The 21,186-nt window shown below is 39.8% G+C and overlaps 1 protein-coding gene across 1 annotated transcript in view; it reads left to right on the plus strand.

Moving 5' to 3' along the window:
• Window positions 1–3,621: 3,621 nt before the first annotated feature.
• The window catches only part of LOC124163631 (sodium/potassium/calcium exchanger 3), a 60,422-nt gene continuing 42,857 nt past the window's right edge, over window positions 3,622–21,186 (plus strand). The window contains exon 1 of the mRNA XM_046540672.1: window positions 3,622–3,694. Coding sequence (XP_046396628.1) covers window positions 3,679–3,694 — 16 coding nt within the window. The 5' untranslated portion in view covers window positions 3,622–3,678. The remainder of the gene's footprint in view (window positions 3,695–21,186) is intronic.

The following is a 21,186-nucleotide window of genomic DNA, read 5'->3' on the forward strand; positions in this document are numbered from 1 at the left end:
GCACCTACCGCTTATCCTGGTGGGTATGCCATACCCCCGCACCGGAATTAAATACACCTAAACTCCCCCCAGCCTTGATTCCTAGCTGATCCCCTGGGCTCAACAGTACTCTTACTTTTTGGACACCGCTCAGACTTCTGGTATTTTGTGTATTGTGAGGAATAAAGTAATTTAAAAAATCAGATTGTTGATATGATGGTAACTGGGGACGTTTGTGTACATGTCTGGCTTCAAATTAGCGAGGAGGGTTCTTCGGGTAGAGGTATGATGGCGTGTATCGCGGCCGCGAATGTTACAAAAGAGGATCCTCGAGTCGGCCCCTATATGTGTTGTGATCCACCGCGCATTTAAATAGGTTCACTAAAGTCGCCAATCACGTCGCTGACGGGCAATGCGATCCGAAATTCACGGAGAAATGTGTCATTATCCGGAATTTCAACCAGTTTATGTTTATATGATGTGGTCTATCGAATTTTTAATTTTTTAAACAATGCTATTTCCCCAATTGCAAATATTATACTGAACATCTTGGAAAAGAGTGGATCGCTCTGCATCCCTCGCCCAGCTGCGGGGATTTTGGAAAACCGATTAAAAAGAGACCGAAAAGGCAACAGAAATCAGCCTTTCATAGGATGGAATTGGGCCTCCTTTGTATGGGCTAGATACCGCTTCCCTGATGTTACATCCGGCGTTGGTTCCTCGGTAAACTGATTGCAGGTAACTCCTCGGATTACTGACTTTTTACTCAAACGGTACCGGCGAGTCAGTCCAGATAAAAAAATAAAACCAAAGCGTTGAATTGTTGCATTAGAAAACCACACAGTCCCACTCCTCCATATTATTTGGGTGGCAGGACTGACCAATGATCAGTATAAATTGGCACGCACGCCACTCGGTCAAAGAAAAAAAACACTCATAATAACGAAAACAACACGTGAACGTTAATCCTGGTGGTGTGAGATCACAGTGAGCGTGCATCCCCCCCCAAGCAACAGCGCAAATACACTAAAATGGGAAGCCGAAACTTGTTAGCGTGTTGTAGTGAATGCAGTTTATCCTTGAAAGGTAAGAAAAATTGAAAAAGAAAAGCATTCTGTAAGTCGTCCTAGCAAGTTACGCCATTACTCACAAAGACACCGTTTTCTGAGATTTTTTTCTCAGATAATGCGAAAAATGTCCTTTGATTACCGTCGTATTATTGCAGAACTGATCAAGGTTGGGCGAAAAAAAGAGGCTGCGGAATTGAGAAATTTCAGTTCGGTGGAAACTCACACCGTCTGAACGCACGCTTTCAAGTTAATTTATTTTTTTGCTTCGAAGCCTGTGAAGTACACTCGCAGGGTACTGCACGGTATCAGTTGGTTGCATCTCTCTTTGCCAAATACCCTTGAGTTGGCTCGCCGTATATTGTAAATGTATTTGTAAATAAATCTATTTTTTCGCGTCAAATATTGTTTGCTATATAGGACAAGCATCACAGTATTTCAAGAACAGGATTTCCCAACATAAGTTATCCATGAATAATATAATTACACTAAATGCCCTTGAAAACCATAGAATAAACAATGCCATACCGACTTCGACAATAATGAACTTTTAGATTCTGAATGTAATTTATAAAAAAGATCATTTAAAGAAAAATTTCATATCTCTAAAAACAAAAACAGCTGCAATAAAAGATCGGACATTGATTAATTAGTTAGAATTTATTTTTATTATATAAATCCAAATCGATGGTAACAATAGTATTGTTCTATCGTAGTTTAAGCAAACAAATATTTGCAATTAAGGCATTACAAAATTATTATTTCTTCTTTTTAATTTATGCACAAATCAAAATCTTATATATAAAGCGTCTTTTGAGCACTCTTCCTGGTATATAATTTACTTATTGAATGACAAAATTCCTAGTAAACGCTCTGATGACAATTAAATGTCTTCTCATGATTATTTTTAACTCCTCCGCTTCAAGTTAAACTATCCTCATCATTTGCTTGACTCTATTGCCCACCCAAGATTAAAATCTTACTTACGTCATCCAATCCGAATTCAGCATCATAAGCAATAAATTGTTTTCTGCGAGTGATCTACATACAGCTTTTTTCTACATCGAAAACATTTGAAAAATAACGTTGCAGAAAAAAATCACGGGGCAACGAGTGTATTTATTGATTTTATAAACTAAAAAAAAATGATCTCTTGTACTTAAAGCTAGCGTATGGCTCGAATACCTTTGTTTAAATGATGACATTACTTAACTGGTCTCTCGATTAGCTGTAAGTGAAATATCGCCTGACTCTAATAATTATAGCCTAGGATTTTACATCCTGTTTTTGAATGAATTTTTAAGAATATTTGAATGTGAAGTTCCTAAAATTTTTAATTTAATTTTGAAAATTTTAAACTTATGTAAAAGTTAAGTTTTTGGGTCAAAAGGTTTTGAAAAAAAATCAGTATGGTACAACGTAATAGTATATACATTTTAAAATAAAGTCAAAGATTTGATAAAAATAAAAACTGGATATATGGCTAAAAAACGAAAAATCGTGTTTCAATTTTTTTGGGGTTAATTTCCATTGTTAAGGCCTGAAACTTTGGGGAAGCACATAGTTTTTGATACACTTCAAGTGCATATTTTTTATTTTTCAAAACATCGGTGGGCACTTTTCACCATCTAAACCTGCTAGACCCTTTATGTGGAGTTTAAATTTTTTTACATTTCATTAGTTAAAGAAATGTTTTTTTTTTAATTGAAATGAAATTTAATTAATAAAGTTAATGAAATTTTTATTTTTAACTGGTCCCCGCTCAAGCCTCCATGAGATGTCTTCACGCCCGGAAAAGGGCGCGTGGGGTATCACCCCATGGTTTTCCTTTATTTAATGCGAACAATTTATTAGTATCAGTTTTATTCCGTGGACCTATTGAAAAAATTAACACAGAATAACTATATCATGCCAAGGAAAGAGAAAAAAATATTTTCTTCTCGGGCAAAAATATTCTTTCACGCGCCATTTAATGTTACACTTTGCTGCACGCACTCTACGGGTCTAATTAGAGAATTCTCTTTTGTGATGATCTTTCTCGAGACCCGTTGCGAGACATTTTTTTTTGCTACTACCGTGGCAGTCAAATTGTACCCGTGAACCAAGTCTTCTTTCTTTGGAGGAGCGGCTGCTTGGAGTGACTCCCTCCATCTGATACATGCCCCCTTCCACTTCACCGCTCCCGCACTCCCACTCCATTTACTTGCCGCTCTCTCTCTCTTGGCCATTCAGTAGTCGGAGTCGCTCGCTCATAGCGCGCCCCATTCACTCTCCCGCCGTCATCCGCACCGGGCTGCCGCTCCCGCCAAATGGCACCCGCACCCTGCGCGCCTAGTGCGGACGGCCCCTGCCGCAGGGGTGCGCCGTTCGACTCCCGGCCGTGAGGCGGGCCCGCGCGTGGGTGGGGATGGAGGGGAACGGGGGGGGGGATGACTTGAGCGATCTTCGGCCGTCTCCGTTCCGAACGTGGTGACTGTCTAAGGGTGGGCGGGGGGGTGGGTGGGAGGAGGGGGTTGTAGGAGAGAGTGGGGGTGGGTGAACTGGGATTTCGGAGGGGGAGGGGTAGTAGGAGAGCGGCTGGACAACGTCAGTTGCCCTCGAGCTGTGTCCAGGCCAAGATCGCAGACACATAATGTGCTGCCAAGGCGGTGAGTGAACATTTTAATCTCTTCCTATACACTTCTTATTGTTCCTTCTCTTTCATCTTTTGTTCACACAATTCCCAAAAGTGCTGATCCAGTTTTTATTTTTTGGTGTTTTTCCGTCGCGAGTTGCGATTCTCACGCGTTCCTCAAGTCGCGGACTCGACCTCGCGCGTGTGATATTGCGTGTGCCGGGTGATCCAGTGGCTTTTTTTTGGCACGATTCTCAACTTGCATCGCCTCCGCTCATTGTAATTAAGTGTCTCGAGGAAGTGTGCCTTTCGGTTGGGTCTGGGAGACGACAGCAAGGGGATGCCTCCCTCATTCAGGGCCGTTCAGTGAGGGTAATAGGGTTGTTGTGTGGGCGGCAATGTGCGACCATGTAACTGCACTCGCAATACTACGTGAAACTACAAGTACGCGTATGGGGCAGGAGTGTGATGTGTTGTAGCGGACGGCTTGGGTCGTCCGTTCGTCCAGTCAGTATAGGGACTCGCTGTCGGGTTTAGCAGTCCCGTCGTTTGATTGGCGGCAATGACGGGTCAATTCGCGAACGGGGACACACGTCGTGCAAAAGCTCCCTTCTTCCCTCTCCCGAGCGAATGTCTGTGAGTGTGTGTGTGTGAGATAGGGTCGTGGCCATTTTCCCATTAGGTTCGGCCCCGGAGATGATCCCAACTCTTTGATTGGTGGAGGCAAGGGGTGGGGGAGTGGGTAATTTCAGGCGCTTACGTGCGGAAGCAGGGCCGGCTGCCGCGAGAGGGCCCGATCGCAATATGGGATTCATTACCCTGGCCCTGTTAATTAATTAACTCTCCGGCCTTTCGTCTTACCTCCTTTCTTCGTCTTTAGCCGAAACCCCCGAAGCGGCAAAAGAACCTTCTCCCACGCCACTTGGCACCTCAGCGCCCTTGGCTCACTCAAGATGCGTCCCTCGCATGGCTAACCTACGGCGTTCCATCCCTCAATCCCTCCTGATATCTCCCTATGTGAAAATCTTAATCGGTGAACAAAATTGTTGATCTCTGCTCAAAATTTTGTTTTATTTATCTAGGTTTCAGGCAATGAATGTCAATATCAAGGAGAGGAGTGCTGAACCTAATGCCTTTACAAGACCGGAAGTTTAGTTTTAATTTTCTTTCGCGCAGAATACGGTACTTTATGTGATCGGTTAAGATTGGGAGTGGATCGGGTGGTATTTGGGTAAATGCTGTGGAATCGTAGGTGACCACGTAAGGTGAAACGTAGGATGTTAGTAATGCTTAACATTGATATTTTGATGTTGCTTTTTTCCAGCCCTCAATTTGCTCGGTAGTTACTTGCGCAAAAATTTTGTTCCTTGCGGCTTCCCTTTTCCTTTACCGTATCAGTCGCTGGTTTGAGTTTTTCACCTTGTCATGTCGACGATGGACCGAGTCCTCGGAGCTGCGCGATATAAAAGGCAGCTATTGAGATATCAGTGGCAATTGATGAATCTGCCTGGTGGGGAACTGGAACAGTGTTTATGGATAGCAAGCGTTGGAAAACGAAGTCTTATTTTACCGTGTTAAACAAGGATCAATCTTTTGTTGATCGTTGGTGTGATGTGTGTAGCCTGTGTTGTCGTTACTCCGTTCTTACTTCTGTCGGGAGAATAGTCGATTAGAATATTATACTTGAAATATTTGAGGATAATTGGTTCAGTTTTGGTCACAACTTATGGCTCGCGCAAACCTAAGATCAGTTATTTGTAGTCTCGCACTTGTTAAAGTACCACCATTTGAAAGTGAAAATTTATTTTTACGTGTGATTTTTATGATGATATTTCTAGCGGCGTATACGCCTAAAATTGTGACGTTAAACATTAGAATTGTGGGTATATTGATAATTTCTTCTTCAATTTAGTGCGTTAATATTGTCTGAAGTATTCAGAAATAATGCTCGAATTAAGCGATGTCCTATCTTGCATTCATTATGGTGTCATCATTCGGAAGTGAAACTTAATCTTTTATTGTGATTTTTGTCGACAATATTTCTATTGGCGTTTATACCGATAAGTTTGATGCAGTCACGAATTGAAACTGTGAATATTGACCAATACTCTCTTCAATTTGTATACTAAATCATATCGTTATTTTCCAAAGAACTTCGAACAATGCAGTTGTCGAATAAACGATGACAATACTTTTTCGTGCTAGTAAGGGATGATGGGCGATAAGGTGCACTTAGTTAAATTATTTGCGCATTTATTTATGACTGGCTTCCACGGAAAGTCATTTCCACCCGCCCCTCTCTCATTGTTACTTATTCTATTCTTTCGCAACCAGTTATTTCATTTACGTCATAAGTTATTTACTGCTAATTTGTTCGTTCATTGGAGAGGATATTGCCGGCGTCTGCAAGATTTATAATATTTATTCAGGCTATTTGATTCTTCCAGGAATTGAATTACGCCGACATTTGGTCCCCCCATTGTTTCTGAACACGTGCAGCTTGCCGGTTATGTTAAGTTTTTCGCTACCAAAAAAGATAGTGCTCGCAATCGGTTTAGATAAGCGTTAATAGCTTTAAAGAAATTGTCACAGAAAGTCAGTGTTTGTCTACTATTGTACTCTGGCATTATGGGTTTAGTGTAGGCACTTAGTCTTGGTGATCACTATTCCCCTGAAGTAACTGCTTTTTTCCGTGCGTACTTAATGATATGATTATTTTCCTAACTGTTTTAACCGATGCAGGAGTTCAATCATTAATGATTGTCCTATTTCGTTTTAGAAAAGGATGAAGGGTAATTTTCTCCATTATCTTTATTTGTTTGTATATATTTTACTCCTGGTTTCGATGCAAAAGGTCATTTCAACCGGCCCCTCTGTTATTCCTTCCTTATCTATTCTTCCGCAATCAGTTACTTTATTTATGTCGCTTTAAGTTGTTTACTGCTAATTTGTTCGTCCGTATTGCGGGCGTATGCAAGGGAAATAATATGCCTACCGACTATTCGGCGTATTCGATCCTTTCTGGAAATGAATAATGCTGTTAAATACTTCATCATTATTTTAAACACATTCCGTAGCTGTAAGTTTGTTTAGTGTTTTTCGTCAAAAAAACTATACGGCTCGCGTTCGGTTAAGATATGCGTAACAGTAAAGAGAGCATAAGTAAGGCGGTGTTTGGGTGCACTGGCCCGTTTGGGCATGATCACAGGGGCATAAATAAGTTGATAAATAAATTGATTTGTCTGTACGCAGTTTTTCGTCTTGAGGTGATGTGCGTTACTCATTTATTCCCGAATGGTTAGTCATTCCTAGATCTAGGCTCCATCGTGTCCCGAACCGCTTTGATAGTCGCTTGGGTGCGTCGAATCGAAAATGGAGGATACATAGATGGATACCGTGCGCCGCGAGGACCAATATAATCGTAATGCCCGTGGCCGCTTATGCAAGATGATCCCGCAGTGGTATGTGCCGCCATGCGACGCCAGCGCCCCTCGCGGCTCCCACGCCAAACAAACACGGTCGACCACCTGTTGAGGGCGGCGGGACAGCTGGCCCGATTCGCCGACGAGTGCCCCATTTGACGCACGGCCCCATTCCAGCCCCGTCCCATCCAATCGGTCCCCCTCCTCCAACGCCCCCCCCCCCCCCTTCGATGGATGGAAAGCTCCGAGTTGAAGACGTTGGAACAACAGGTAGCCGTGCATCAGGTCCCCAATTCGCATTACTTGCGACGATGCTCATTTCTTAAGTCCACTTTAATTAGTAGAAATTGATTCGTGGGAATTCTTAATTTTCCTCCATTAAGCCGACTGGAAATTGTTTTATTAGTACACTACTTACTCGATATGTATGTGCGACTATTAATATTTTTGACTACTACTTAATTGTGGCTTTTGCTAGTACTCATTAGCTCCCACCACATAACAAGCGTTTATTCAGTAAGGTTCCTTTATGCACCTATAAATGTTGTTTAGTGTGTAAAATAAATGCTAATAATGCTCAATTTGGGCTCGAATGTCAAGGAGGTTTGCACGCCTTATTCCCCTATAGCAGAAATGTGGCAGAAGTATCTAGGTATTCAAGTAATATTTTTGGGGTAAAGTAATTATTATTAATAGACAATCCGCACGAAAACTTGGATTGTCTTTTGAAAACCAGAATGTATAGGAAGTTGATTACATGACAATAATTTCCCAGAAAGATTGCCATGGTAAAGACTCGTGTACCGCGGTCAATAAAATAAAAAAATAACTATTTAAATGTTTTGTTGATGTATCCGAGGTTACCCCGCGAGCCTAAAATATGACTTATGATGTTAATATACAGGCGAAGACCCTAATGGTTTCCCTACCATACATTCGGGTACACTTAGCTATGAGATTATCTCGAACAGCAGTGTTTCATATCATAAGTAAGTCGGCCCACTGTATACATAGTTGAAATCTGCGATTAAAATTGATTTGGCGAGGCTGTTCTCTAACTCAATGGCAGATAGCGGTGTAAAAATTTTATTGTACATTCCCTGTTATCTCATTTAACAACTATCTAATAATTTCCTGTTAAGTCATCTGAAATATTTACCATACTATTGTTCTCATTGCTTACAGTACTTTCTTATTCCGTTGGAAAAATATTTTATTACCATAAAAATTATGGTGATAACCGCAATTGAGTTCGCAGTTTGCCAGTATGCAATTTAAAATGCCGTTTATATTTAATATAGAAATATGATTTCATTAACAGATACAGTGATGTGTTAAGGTATCAAACTAATCATTGTTGAAGGAAATTTCTTGATAAATGTCTAGTAAATTTTAGAAGTAATGTGTAACAGAAAAATTGGAGGTAATTCAACTTTCCTTTGAGCCACTCCACTTGTTTTAAGCATTCAATTCCAAATTCTCGATCTCGTTTTAAGGCGGTATTGCCAATATATCTTGTAAATCATATTCACCTCTCGTGTAATAAAAAAGCCTGGGGGGCTTAATTTTTGTGACAGTGCTCAACTTGATCGGGATCATAGTGGCTGGAATTAGAGAGAATGAAATAAGAAATTTAAATATTACAAACTGAAGTATGTGTGCGCGATACAGTTGTGAAGGCAGTGGGAACAATGAATCGTCAGTATATTTGATTCTTGGTTTCTGAACAACCATTAATGAAATTTATGATCAAATCGGATGAAATGGATTCCCTAATTGTTTATGGCCCATGGAATGTGCAACTACCACTGCTTATTGGGGATTTATGACAATAATGATTTTATTGCAAGCAAGCAAGTTAGTCACCTGCCGACGTTTACAGCATGCTATCATCTTTAAAAGTTTCCTTACTAAATATTTACCGTTCACTATCAATCAATTTATAACGTTTACATTTAAGCGAACGTATTTAAGAAATCAATCATATTAAATAAAAAAATTGTAAATTTCACATATGATTTTAGTAACAACTAGTTTCTTGTATTGAATCTGAAGATGTCGCACAGCGACGAAACTGGTTGTTGCTAAAATAAAATGTGAAATTTACAAAGTTATTTATTTAACATGAATCAATTTCACCAAGTCCCGCCTCAAGTTATCATTAAAAAAAATACTCAATCATATTTCAAGGTGTTCTTTCCTACATTCTTTAATATTTCATTAAATTTTGGGCAATGTCAAAGGCCACAGGCATTAGGCGTAGTGAAGGGTAGTCCACAATTCAGCGTAATGTGACGGCAAGACAGCACATTGGATAATTATGTCGGAACTTCGGTTATTTTACATCTTTATGGCATTTGCATTCTCTCTTGTTATCTATTGGGTCCTAATTGACCAATGTTTTTTTTTGAAGTCTTGTAATAAATGGATGGATGCAATGGATGTTTACCAAATATTAATTCCACTCTGTTTTAAACGGTTAATCGAGCGATAGAGTTGTAAACATAATGGAGTTCTGAGTGTGACGAGTCGTAGATGCTGTGAATAATTGGGGTCATGACCATCAAAAAGGATTTTTTGGACTCCAATAACAGTTCTATCGCGCGAAAATTATTATTAGTGCGGCAGGGGGTTGCAGAATGTGGACCGAATCTAAAAATAGGACTTCATCACTAGCAAAAAGCCTTTCCACTTAGTGAAAAGGTTACGCCATGCATGGTGAGGATATGGCTTCATATTCAAGGGAATACGTTGACCTGAAAACGGCGGAATTAAGCAAATCCATTGTCACTATTCCTACTTCTCTGCTCCATTTAAATTTAACATGTTACTGATTTCGGACACTTATGCCGCGAAACCATATATTTACCGATAAAATGATATCTCCCATATATCTATTATCCGAAAGTACGCAGGTAAGGAGAGAGCTTGCCAGTCTAGACAATGTAATACAGTTAAAGTGTTCGTAAGGACCTTACCAGAACGTTTTTGCATTCGGGAGTTTTTTTAATGGACGATGGTATGGGTCATAAGGCTCACCCGTCACAGCTGTATCTCCAGCGATGTTAACCCCGAGCTCATGCCTATTCATTGGACGTTGTCCAAGGATCCCTTCTCCACTTTCTCATGCATATTCCTGGGAAGAGCCGTTCATTGCGCTTCAGCGTGCTTGATCGAGGCTTTTGTTTTTCTTTACCGGAAGATTAAGACTCATTGACGGCAGGTTGACTCATTTTTCTAGCGGAGGAGGAAAAGATGGCCGTGTGGTCTTCGATCCCTGACCGTCCACGTGTGGAATCGTCACTGGCTTATTCGATCGCGGAAGAAGGAATTATTTTGCAGCATCCTTTTACCATAGTTTATAAAAATTGAACCTGAAGGAATATTTTAATTACTTCCTACTGTCAATACGTAAGATACGGAAATCGCGTGTTTAATTTTCGATAGGAATTGGGGTGATATCGGTGGAGAAGATGACGTTCATAAGTTTAAACACGAACAAACCGCCAAAAAAATTGGTTATTAGTACCTTTTGTTGTCGCATTGTAATGTTTGCCAATTTTTTTACTCGTTACAAATTTTTAAATTTGGAATTGGAAAAGTATATGCAGTGTTGGGAGATGATCATTTTAGTTTTCAGTGGTTACAAGGATATAGTTATTCTCATATTCCTCGTGGACTTGTTAAATTAAGTAAGGAGAACCTAGTTTTTGTGAAGAGGCTACCTCAACAACATGTATATCCACAAAACCTGTGAAGTTACGCTGTTAATGCGAATGTGTTCATCTTCATGGGCCCCGTTTTCGAAATAGGCAAAAGAATTCCTGAAGGTCGGTTTTGTAATGTGTGATTAAGGTGTTTCTGTAGCACGAAAGGCAGAGTTTAAGATGTTTTCCTATAATGGTAACTTGTTTAACCGAACATTATTCTGCACTACTTTGCTTTACTTTAATTTTCGAATATTGTAAAGCTAAGGTTTCGACAGTATCACGTTCCGTTGACGCTAACTAGATATTGTACCGGGTCTAGATGTGTTGGTCCATCAACTTATTCGGACTGCGTGACGTCACGGGGTTACGCCAGAGGGCTTTATATAGGGTGTGTCAAATATGTATTCTGCGAATTGCAGGACACATTCCCGACGCGTACACATGAGCATGTGAGCATGGTTCTGGAAACGCTTTGTTTAAATGATACACCTCATTGTCTGCAAAGTAGTAATCAGTACACGACGCACCAGTATACCATTGAATCCGATATTGACTTAAGACGCTTAAATTGCGGGCTTCATGCATGTATAATGTATCAATTTGTTAGCTAAGCTGGCGAAGAGCAATTTATTTGATTTAAATTATTCATTCACAATTGAGGTAAGCCTCTTCCTGTGTTTTTCTACGAATCCACTCAGAATCTACCCCTACAGGCTATACCATCATGTTAGTGTAGTATTGATGAAAGTTATATCTTGAGTGTGTTTTTAAGCGGGTGATGGTGATTGGCCTTACTCTTGGTAAGGAGACAGAACCTATTACTATTTCGTTCCTTACTTATGTACGACTCAGTTTCTATTGAAGTGATAAGATAAGAAATATATTTTTTTGCAGACGATAGGTTTGAGGATTCTTTTCCCCGAGCAATGAAGGCCTTAAATTATTGTCAGAGAAAACTCAGACTGTAAAATATGATAGTCATCCATACCCACATGCTACCACAGATGCCGCCACTATACGCGTTTTGCGGGAGGTGTTAAGGCAACAGCCGACAGCAAAAAAGGAAATTATCCAACGAAGTTCCGCATAGAATTTTCAGTTAACGATATTATCAAGGCACTTAAACTTACACGGATATTGTTTGCAACTAGTTTTATTGCGACCCAAGAATCGACCATTTTTTAATCTTTACATATTTATTTGGACTTAATGATGCATATCATGGTATAAATTGTCCTGCATTTACATTTTATCCCGCAATTCGCCTCATATGTGTGTGGCAGTGGGTGTTAAGAACACCTTTCGTGAACAAATTGGGTAAAAACTGTGAGATTTGGCCCAAATTGTTCACTAAGAAGGCGCCAGTTTGCATGGCTGGCCATGAAAAAGGTGAATTTGAAATTACTTTCTTCGATGATGCCTTCGTAGAAACGTTTCCGTAATAAAAATGTTATTAAAGCTTCTCATTTTATGGCTATGTACTACTTACCCCAGCACAGTCTTAAGATTATTTATTTGGGGAAGGGGTAATATTGGTGTATTGGTGAAAAGTGATTAGGTGTAGTAAGTTTAAATAAAGACACCCTATCACAGCTTATGTTCAAAATGAAATTTAAATTAAAATATTGGGAAAGTAATAGACAACAGGTAGATTTATGAGAATCACTGCATTGCTCTACGGGTTGCAGTTATCAAAACGCTAAATAATTTTCTCATTTATTTGGGGGGAGGGGTTTAATGAGGCGCCTGATTTTTCCAAACAATTTTCGCTAAAATTCAAATAATTGTCGAATGTCATGCGGTTGTTCCTAATTTAAGTTTTATTTTCTATTGAAAAATTACTCCTAATGGAATGGTAATGTTATTTATACTTCATCCATGTCTTCTTGTTTTCATTTAACTCTGAAGGTGCGGAATAACTTTGGAGATAACCCGAGGTCGAAGCTTAAGAATATTTATTATTTGTCAAAAGATCATTTCTGGTGCGATTTTACTCGATTTAAGCGACAGTTCTATCGCTTTCAAAAGTCCACTCCTCCTCTACTGGCGTTTACTTGTCTCTGAATTTTGCCGCCCTTGACTTTCGTGCAATGCTTTTGCGTTTAATGGCTACTGAGAGGCAATCTTATTCCATCGTTTAGCAAAAAATGTTGCAACTTTACCAGGACGATAGTCCAAAGCACTATTTAAGAACTGAAAAACCCTCGTAAACCACCGCCATCAGACAAACTAGCTCAACTTTGAATAACGTTTAGCGTTTTCTGTAGTGCGTGCAGATGTTGAAAAATTATCTTAAAGCCATGCTATGGTTGCTGGTACATCTAATTGACATAAATGTTACGAATAGAATTTGCGGCGTGCTGGGTGGGGAGTAGAGCTGGGTACGGACCGGCGGTTTTCAGAGCGAGTGATTTCCGCGCTTTCAATCATAGCTGCCGATTACTCATGATTAGAGATACGTGAAAATCGCCCTCTCATTTTTATTTTATCGCACTTTCAATAACAGTTTATCGCATATTTTAGCGTCTATTTTTTTTTATTTTCACAATGTGGTAGATGACGATAAAATGTAGTGAAACACAGTTATATGACAAAATACAGAATATTTTAAATAATTATGTCGTAGAACAATAACAAATTAAGGAATAAGACATATAGTGGCGGAGGTGTAGCTTGACCGAGCACACTTGTAGTTCGCGGCCGCGTAGAGACCCAGCCAACTAGCAGCTGGCCAGTCGCTCACAAGCTGACAAGCGGTGTCGGCGGAGCATTTAAACTGCGCTAGGTGCGTAAACACTATGTGTACGAATTTTGCCGTCGAAAAGGCAAATTTGCGTAAAAATATCATTAAAGTCAAGTTATCGCATCTATGTCGCATTTATTTGCGCACATCGCATTTATCGCATTTGCGATTTTCACGCATCTCTACTCATGATTGAAGCGATTTCTTTTAAGCTTCCTTATTTCTACTATGAACCATATATTCCATTATAAACTTTGTAGCGTTTTTATTTCTCACCTTGAACCACAAATACTGGTGAAACAAAATTGGAACACTTTTAATAGTTATCCCGGCGAACACATCGGGATCGCCGACGCGCACACCCTCACAGTCACTCTTTTTCCAACCATACTCCCCCATTCTCTCTCCTGCGCCCTCAACAATTGATCCATTCTATTTTTGCTGTTCATTATCGCCTGATTCATTGTCTTTCTCCTACAAATTGTCACATAAAAATTCAACCCAAAATAACTCAAAATTAATTGTTGCAACTTCTTTCTCTTGTGTACAAGTAATACATGGGCAATTCTAAATATAAGGGAGATATTTGTAGGTTTTATCAATTATTAGTTTAATAACATATTTATAAAAAAATATTATGTAAATAATATTGAAATAATTAAATTTAGAATTGGACCGATTTTTTAAATAAATCCATAATGGTTGTTTGGAGTATTTACGGTTTTTGTCATATGCATTTGTAGACTGAAAAATTTGTTCATAGGAAAAGAACGTCATTTGTGGGAAATCTGAAAAACTGAAACGACATCTGAAATCTGAAACGACAGTCGAATTTTTCAGTAATTTAAAAAAATATTATGATGGTGAATTTAAAAATTTTCTTAAAAAATATATTCTTCAATGTAAATATCTATTTTAATTTTTTCTGTATGCATACAAAGGCATGCGTGTAAAGTATTGTGTATATTAATAGTTCGTCGTAGAAATGGCGAAACTGTATAATAACGCGATCTAGGGACTGCGCAGACTTACTGTGCTTGATTCACTGCACCGAAAACCACCATATCCTTCAAAAACGTCCGGTTTCTCCGATTACCTCCGTTCCCATGCTTCGGCGCAGATTGACGACGCCCAGCCTCCATCGGTTATGCCGGAAGCATCCGGAGATGGTGCTGTGCAGGCATTCATTCAATTACCAGAGAACTTCCTCCAGTTCACGGCACTACATCTACATGCTACCACGCAAGCCGCCTGCAAGGGCGAGTGGCAGTGGGCGTTAGAACACCAGCCGATTACATGTGAATGGGAGAGAAGCCAAGGGTTACGGGTAATTTTTTTCTGAACAGAGTTAAGCACAGAAATTAGATAAAGAAAACAAACGAGATCAGCTAGATATTAGGTAGTGCATTTGATTTTCCACTCCATATTAGAACAGAGCAGAGACTCGCTCGTAGCCCATGGCAACCACGTTTTTGTGTATTTCTTCTAACGATAAACTTTACCTAACTCTATTGAGAAAAAAAATCACTTCTACCTCTTGGCTTCTCACCCACTCACATAAAAAGCAGCTGCTCAAACAAAATTATGTCTTTCATTATACATGATTTTTTTCTTTCTCAGCCTATGATACAGGTGAAATCTTCTCGATTTTTTCACCGGGTTAGTAGGTAGTGGACCGACGCGTCGCGACGTTTCAATAGTTACTTATCACTCTGCCATCTCATGCCCTGAGGACAATGGACCACATGCAACTTACCCAGTCGAAATTAGAAGATTTCACCAGTACAACTTGAATTCATTGAAGAATATTATGGTTCGGGGAAAAACGAATTCTCAAATATATCCGTTCAGCAAAATATTCCTCTTTAATTTATCGCTTCTGTCGACCTGGAAATGTAGTGCGACTCTAATATGTTTTTCTCCATATCGCTCTTAAAGATATCTTTCTCAATTGCTAAAGTCTAGTGTGCAGCCTTCGAGTCTCTAGCAGCTCTCAGCCTAATTCGCTTAACATATGGGTAACGCTGTCTGTACGCCCGTAGCAGTTTTTGTCGAGTCGCGCAGCTTTCCTTCGTATTTTATTCATTTCAAGGATTAAAACTTTCTGCTCCGGATCCCATATTATCGCGGCATATGCAAAGTGTGGCCGGACGAGTGTGAAAAAGTACCTTTCTTTTACTTTCTCATCCGAAAGTCTTCCCGCAATACGCTTGACGAATCTTAACTTCTTCTGGGCTACGCCGCAATTATTCCTAATGTGTGCTCCCCACGAGAGGTTCGAAGTCATCGTTACCCCCAGGTTCTTTACGTCGCCTGTTACCTTTATGCTAATAACATCTTCGGAATAATCATGGGCATAATTGAACGACCTACGCAAGAAATGTACCGCCGTATATTCGCTAGATTAAGTTCGCTAGATTAAGTTCGAGTCCCAATTCTTGGCTCCACAGATGGAATGTTGTTTAAATCCGATGACAGAATTTCAGAGACGGAGAGATAACTAATTTAGCGATAGTTGAAAGCGTTGTCAGCAAATAAACGTATTTTACTGCTAATTGGGGAGCAGAGGTCATAAAGGGGGCCGATTACGCTTCCTTGTGAGACACCTAATGTCGATTTAACTACATCAGAGCTATTACAGTCAAGAACTAGTTTTTGTTTTCGTTCACTCAAAAAGTTGCGTATCCAGTTTACTACTGATTCGTTTAATCCGCATGGCCATAATTTGTATAAAAGTTTGTTATGAAAAATAGGTGGTTGGTCAGTTGGAAAAACTCGTATCTTATTTTGAAAAATAATTATTAAAAAGAAAGACAATTTTTACGTTTACGTGACAGCTATTTTCTTTAGCGTCGATAAAAAGGTGGATATCTTCCGCATTTGATTTCTTATGTTTTGGCAGAGAAGAATTTAACATCCTATGTCGATATTGGAGTGTCAATTTTCTGTTAATATTTCCATTTTATCCATATTGTACTTGCTACACATCGGAAATTCCCACACACTGATTCCCGTTCTGGAAATATTCGGAAATATCGCTGAATGCGTATAATTTTGAAATTATCCTACAATCTTCTGGGCCTGTTTTAATATGCATGTGATGGTGGAGTTTTCAGAGATAGCCATAAACCGGATTGAGTTGTGTGAGGACTGCGCTCCATGTGCAACATTCCGTCGAATAGGATGTTGAAGTCGTGATCCACTCAGTGTCTTTCGTTAAAAAGCGGCCTTTCCTTCCGTTTTGCGAAAATTACCTAAGCAGAGTCCTCTTCGGAACCTTTTATTTAGAATTACCGATGGTGTTACTCGGATCCACAGCATCCGAAAGATTGTGTTGTTCTAATCGCGAATTATTTTGTATTTTGGCCAATAGTATATCTTCACAAGCTCGGTGACTTTAAAGAAAGTAGTAGGAGGGGTATAAGACAAGGGATAGGTGGAGTGTGGTACTTACACGTACTGGAAAAATGATGAGAGGTTTGTTCTGGTTCTTTGACGAAATTATGACCGCTACAGTGAAATCATGAGAGCCGAAACTATTTATAGAATATTAGGGTGAAAATTAAATATTTAAGACGACATTTCAGTATGTTTTTCAGATGATGAATGGAGATAGTTTACCTAGGTCGGGTGTCTTAAATGATATTTTAACCTTCCTCATCTCCTAGTGTAGAGTTTGGAAATGCTTTTGTGCCAAAGATTTTTATACAATTTATACGTTGCTTATTTTCGTACATTTTCTCCCATTTACCTTATACCGAATCAGAATTCACTCTTAATTTTGTTGATGACAAATATGCCTTGTAGGAGCAAAGGCAGACGACCTAGCTATGATCATAAGTTGGCACCTGAGCGCATACTTAATAGAGAAAATATTTCGCCCTATCCTGTGATCGACCGTGAAAAAGGATGAAAAGTGCTGCTTGTTCTGCTCAAAACATCGTCGTCATGACGAAGGACGCATCACCTAAATGCATATGCTCCTGCTGTTTTGCCTATAACCATGAATTGCACATAGCGTATTGTTTGCTGCATGCTCATGAAAACTTTTTTTTACTCAACACCTTTGAGGTGGCTCTCTGGGTAATGTGCTGCTAAATTGATGTGATGGAATAGCCTCGTAAGCTCGACATCTCGGGGAATTTTGGTGGATAATCAACATGTATATTTCATCCCGCAGACCTCCGTAATATGTGTGGTGGGTGGTGCTGGGACATCAATCGTTAACCTGTGAGATAATACTGTACTTAAAATGATAGGTAGGGGTAATTTTGGGTGTTTTGGTAATGGTCTAAAATTTAAGTCCTTCATTGTTCGGAGGAAAAAGTTTGCTAAACATATCCCCTCGTGAAGCGCGTCTCTTTTTAAATAGTTTTCTACATCTACATAATACCCTGCGAGCCACCTTTAGGGTGTTTGGCAGGGGGTGATCAATCACCAGCATGCTCCCACATGCACACCACACCGTCCAAAAAACGTCCCGTATACTAACAAACTATACTACTATATGCTGTTAGAAATAATTGAATTAAGAAACATGCATTAATTTTTACATAGGCTAGTAGGCTACACTACAAGTCATGCGATCTATTTAAGAGTTTTATTGTTGCCGTTATAATCTCTTATTGATCGTGGAAAAAATGACATTCGGAATCTGTCTGTTCTACAATCTATCTCTCTTATTTTATTTATATGATCTGATCTTCCGTAGTATGTTGGCGTCCGTAAGATATGGTTAACTTCGTCAGAAAAGACACTGCTCTTGAATTTATCTAATAGGTTTAGTCTATTTTTCAATCTACGGTCCGACAGAGATTCCCATCCGAGTTTATCTAAGAGGTCAGTTACACTAACAAGACTATCGTAACGACCTTTCACATACCTGGAAGCTCTTCTTTGCACGCGTTCTAACTCTGCTATTAAGCCTTTTTCATGAGGGTCCCAAACACTGGCAGCGTATTCCAGATGTGGCCTAACGAGGGAAAAGTAGCTAATTTCTCTCACTTTGGCGTCGCACTTTCCTAATATTCTTTTAACACAACCCATTTTACGATTAGCTTGACCGGTTATTTCATGAATATGTTTATTCCACGATAGATCATTATTGAGTCTAACTCCTAGATATTTCACGGATTCAACAGTCTCTAATTGGGTACCCCGAATTATATAGCTACGCTGTAGTGTGTTGTTCTTCTTCCAGAGATTCATTACGACGCTTTTTTCCAAATTTAATTCTAACTGCCAAGAATCGCACCAAGCTTGGATAGCAGCAAGGTCATTCGTTAGTTCATCTATATCTTTGCTGGAACGGATTTCTCTGTAAACTACAGCGTCGTCTGCAAATAATCGTAACTTACTGTGCACTACTTCGCCAATGCCGTTTATATAAAGAAGGAATAGGAGTGGGCCTATGACACTACCCTGAGGAACGCCATAAGTGACTCTAACCTCATTGGAGACTGCACCGTCTAATACTACTCTTTGGACGCGGTCGCTCAAAATTTCTCTTATCCAGGAAATCACATCTTCGTCTAGGCCATAAGATTTCAGTTTTATTATTAACTTTCCGTGGGGTACTTTATCAAATGCCTTTTTGAAATCAAGAAAAATCGCGTCTACTGGAATGTTGTCTTCCCCGGAGACTAAAATATCGTGGGCGAAAAGCGCTAACTGAGTTTCTCACGATCTGCTTTTCCTGAATCCATGTTGAGTTGCCATTAATAAGTTTTGCGCGTCTAGGTGTTTCATTACCGAGCTGACTACGATGTGTTCAAGGACCTTTCATGAGATGGACGTTAAAGATATCGGCCTGTAATTAGATGGCTGTTCCTTGTCTCCACTTTTAAATATTGGCGTTACATTAGCGATTTTCCAGTCATTAGGTACTTCGTGTTGCTTGATGGATTTACTGAATATTAACTGCAAGTAGGGGGAAATTTCTGAGGCTAGTTCTCTATATACGCGAGAAGGGATTTCGTCTGGACCAGGTGATTTATTTGGACTAAGCGATTTCAATATATTTTCTATTCCGAGCGTACTAATGTCAATAGCTGGCATCTTATGTATACAGGGATTGTCATCGGTCTCGGGTGAGTTCTCCGAAGGCTCGGTGAACACGCTCTTGAAGTAGGAATTTAATAAATTGGCTTTATCGTAACTGCTTGTCAACACATCTCCAATGTCGTTTTTCAGCGAACATACGGTAGATCGTTTACCTTGAACTTCCCTAACATATGACCAAAATGCTTTTGGGTTATCCTACGACTGCTCTACTAGTGTTTTTCTTTTAAAATTCGTGAATGCATTCCTCAACGCTTCCTTTGTGGCGGCTTTAGTCATCCTATATTTTTTAATTATTAGCTCGCGTTCATTAGCGGATAAATCCGAGCTGACTTTTTTCATTTTAGCATGACACGCTCTCTGTCGCCTCAATGATTTTCTCACTTCCGCGTCGTACCATCTCGGTTCGCTGCCTTCTTTTACTGTTTTACTAGGGATGTAGCTATTTATTCCCGAAGTTACGAGTGAAAGAAAGGCTTTCCAAGTATTCTCTACATTTAACTTTAATACTGATTCTTGAAACTCGGGGAAAGCATTTTTCAGATGACTCTTAAAACCATTAAAATCAGCTCTTTTAAAAATGAAAACTTTACGCTCTTTTCTAAAGTTTACAGCGGTATTTAGAGAAAACTTTAATTTTTCATTCGCCCTGGGCATATTTTGCATTTTAGAAACGATGTCATTCTCAATGGTGTTGGCTCTTTGATGTCCAATTATTCTCAGCCTGGCACGTGGCCTCAGCGTCTCTATTGGCTCACAAACTAATCCCTGTGGAAGTTGTGTAGCTCTCTCTGTTCACTCTTAGCAGTTTTGGTCAATCCACGCTGATTAAAAAAAATATTTAATTTAAGGATAAAATATTTCTGCACTGCATCCCGTATGGTTGCTGCGTATGCGATGTAGGGACTGGCGAACGCATAGTAAATTTCACCCATTTACTTTTTCGTTCCAAGGACCTTACCGCAACATGCTCCATGACTATGTTCCTTCGGCACTCTGCTACCAGTGTTTGTGACGCGTCATTATTTTGGAGCTATCGCGTCGTCTGTTATCGTGTAATGGTGCACTGAGTAGGTCTCCGGGTGAATGCACCGAGCAACATCGCGTTGTTGTGACTCAAGGGGGCGGGGGTCGAGTCCCGACTGATAAGCTCTGCCTTGGCGAGCTCTTATATTTGGGAAGACACGAGTACAATGCGTTTCCCTTCGTTTGTTTGTTGATGGGGCCGCTCGAAACTACTGAGTCATGCCATATTCACTCGTGGACCCTGACCCCACCCTCCTCCCCCTCCACCTATAGCCATGCGGTTAACGACTATTTCTGAGCGAGTTAAAAAGTTCGAAAGTCCGTGGGTATGCGTAATGAATTTCGAAGCTTCACATAAGTAATATAACTTTCTATTTTTAAGTTCAAGAATATTAGGAAAGGGGTTTCTCCAGTGGGCCTCAGGATTTATTGTCACTTGCCGGGCATTTAAATGGCTTTACTTTTGTCGCCCCTAGCGTCAATGTGGGGCAGAGGGATTCGAATTTTTAGGGAGAAAGAAATTACACAGGGTGTCCCATTTATCTTGACCACCCGAAATAACTTT

This window comes from Ischnura elegans, chromosome 8 (genome assembly GCF_921293095.1).
Source record: "Ischnura elegans chromosome 8, ioIscEleg1.1, whole genome shotgun sequence".
NCBI classification, from domain to species: Eukaryota; Metazoa; Arthropoda; class Insecta; order Odonata; family Coenagrionidae; genus Ischnura; species Ischnura elegans.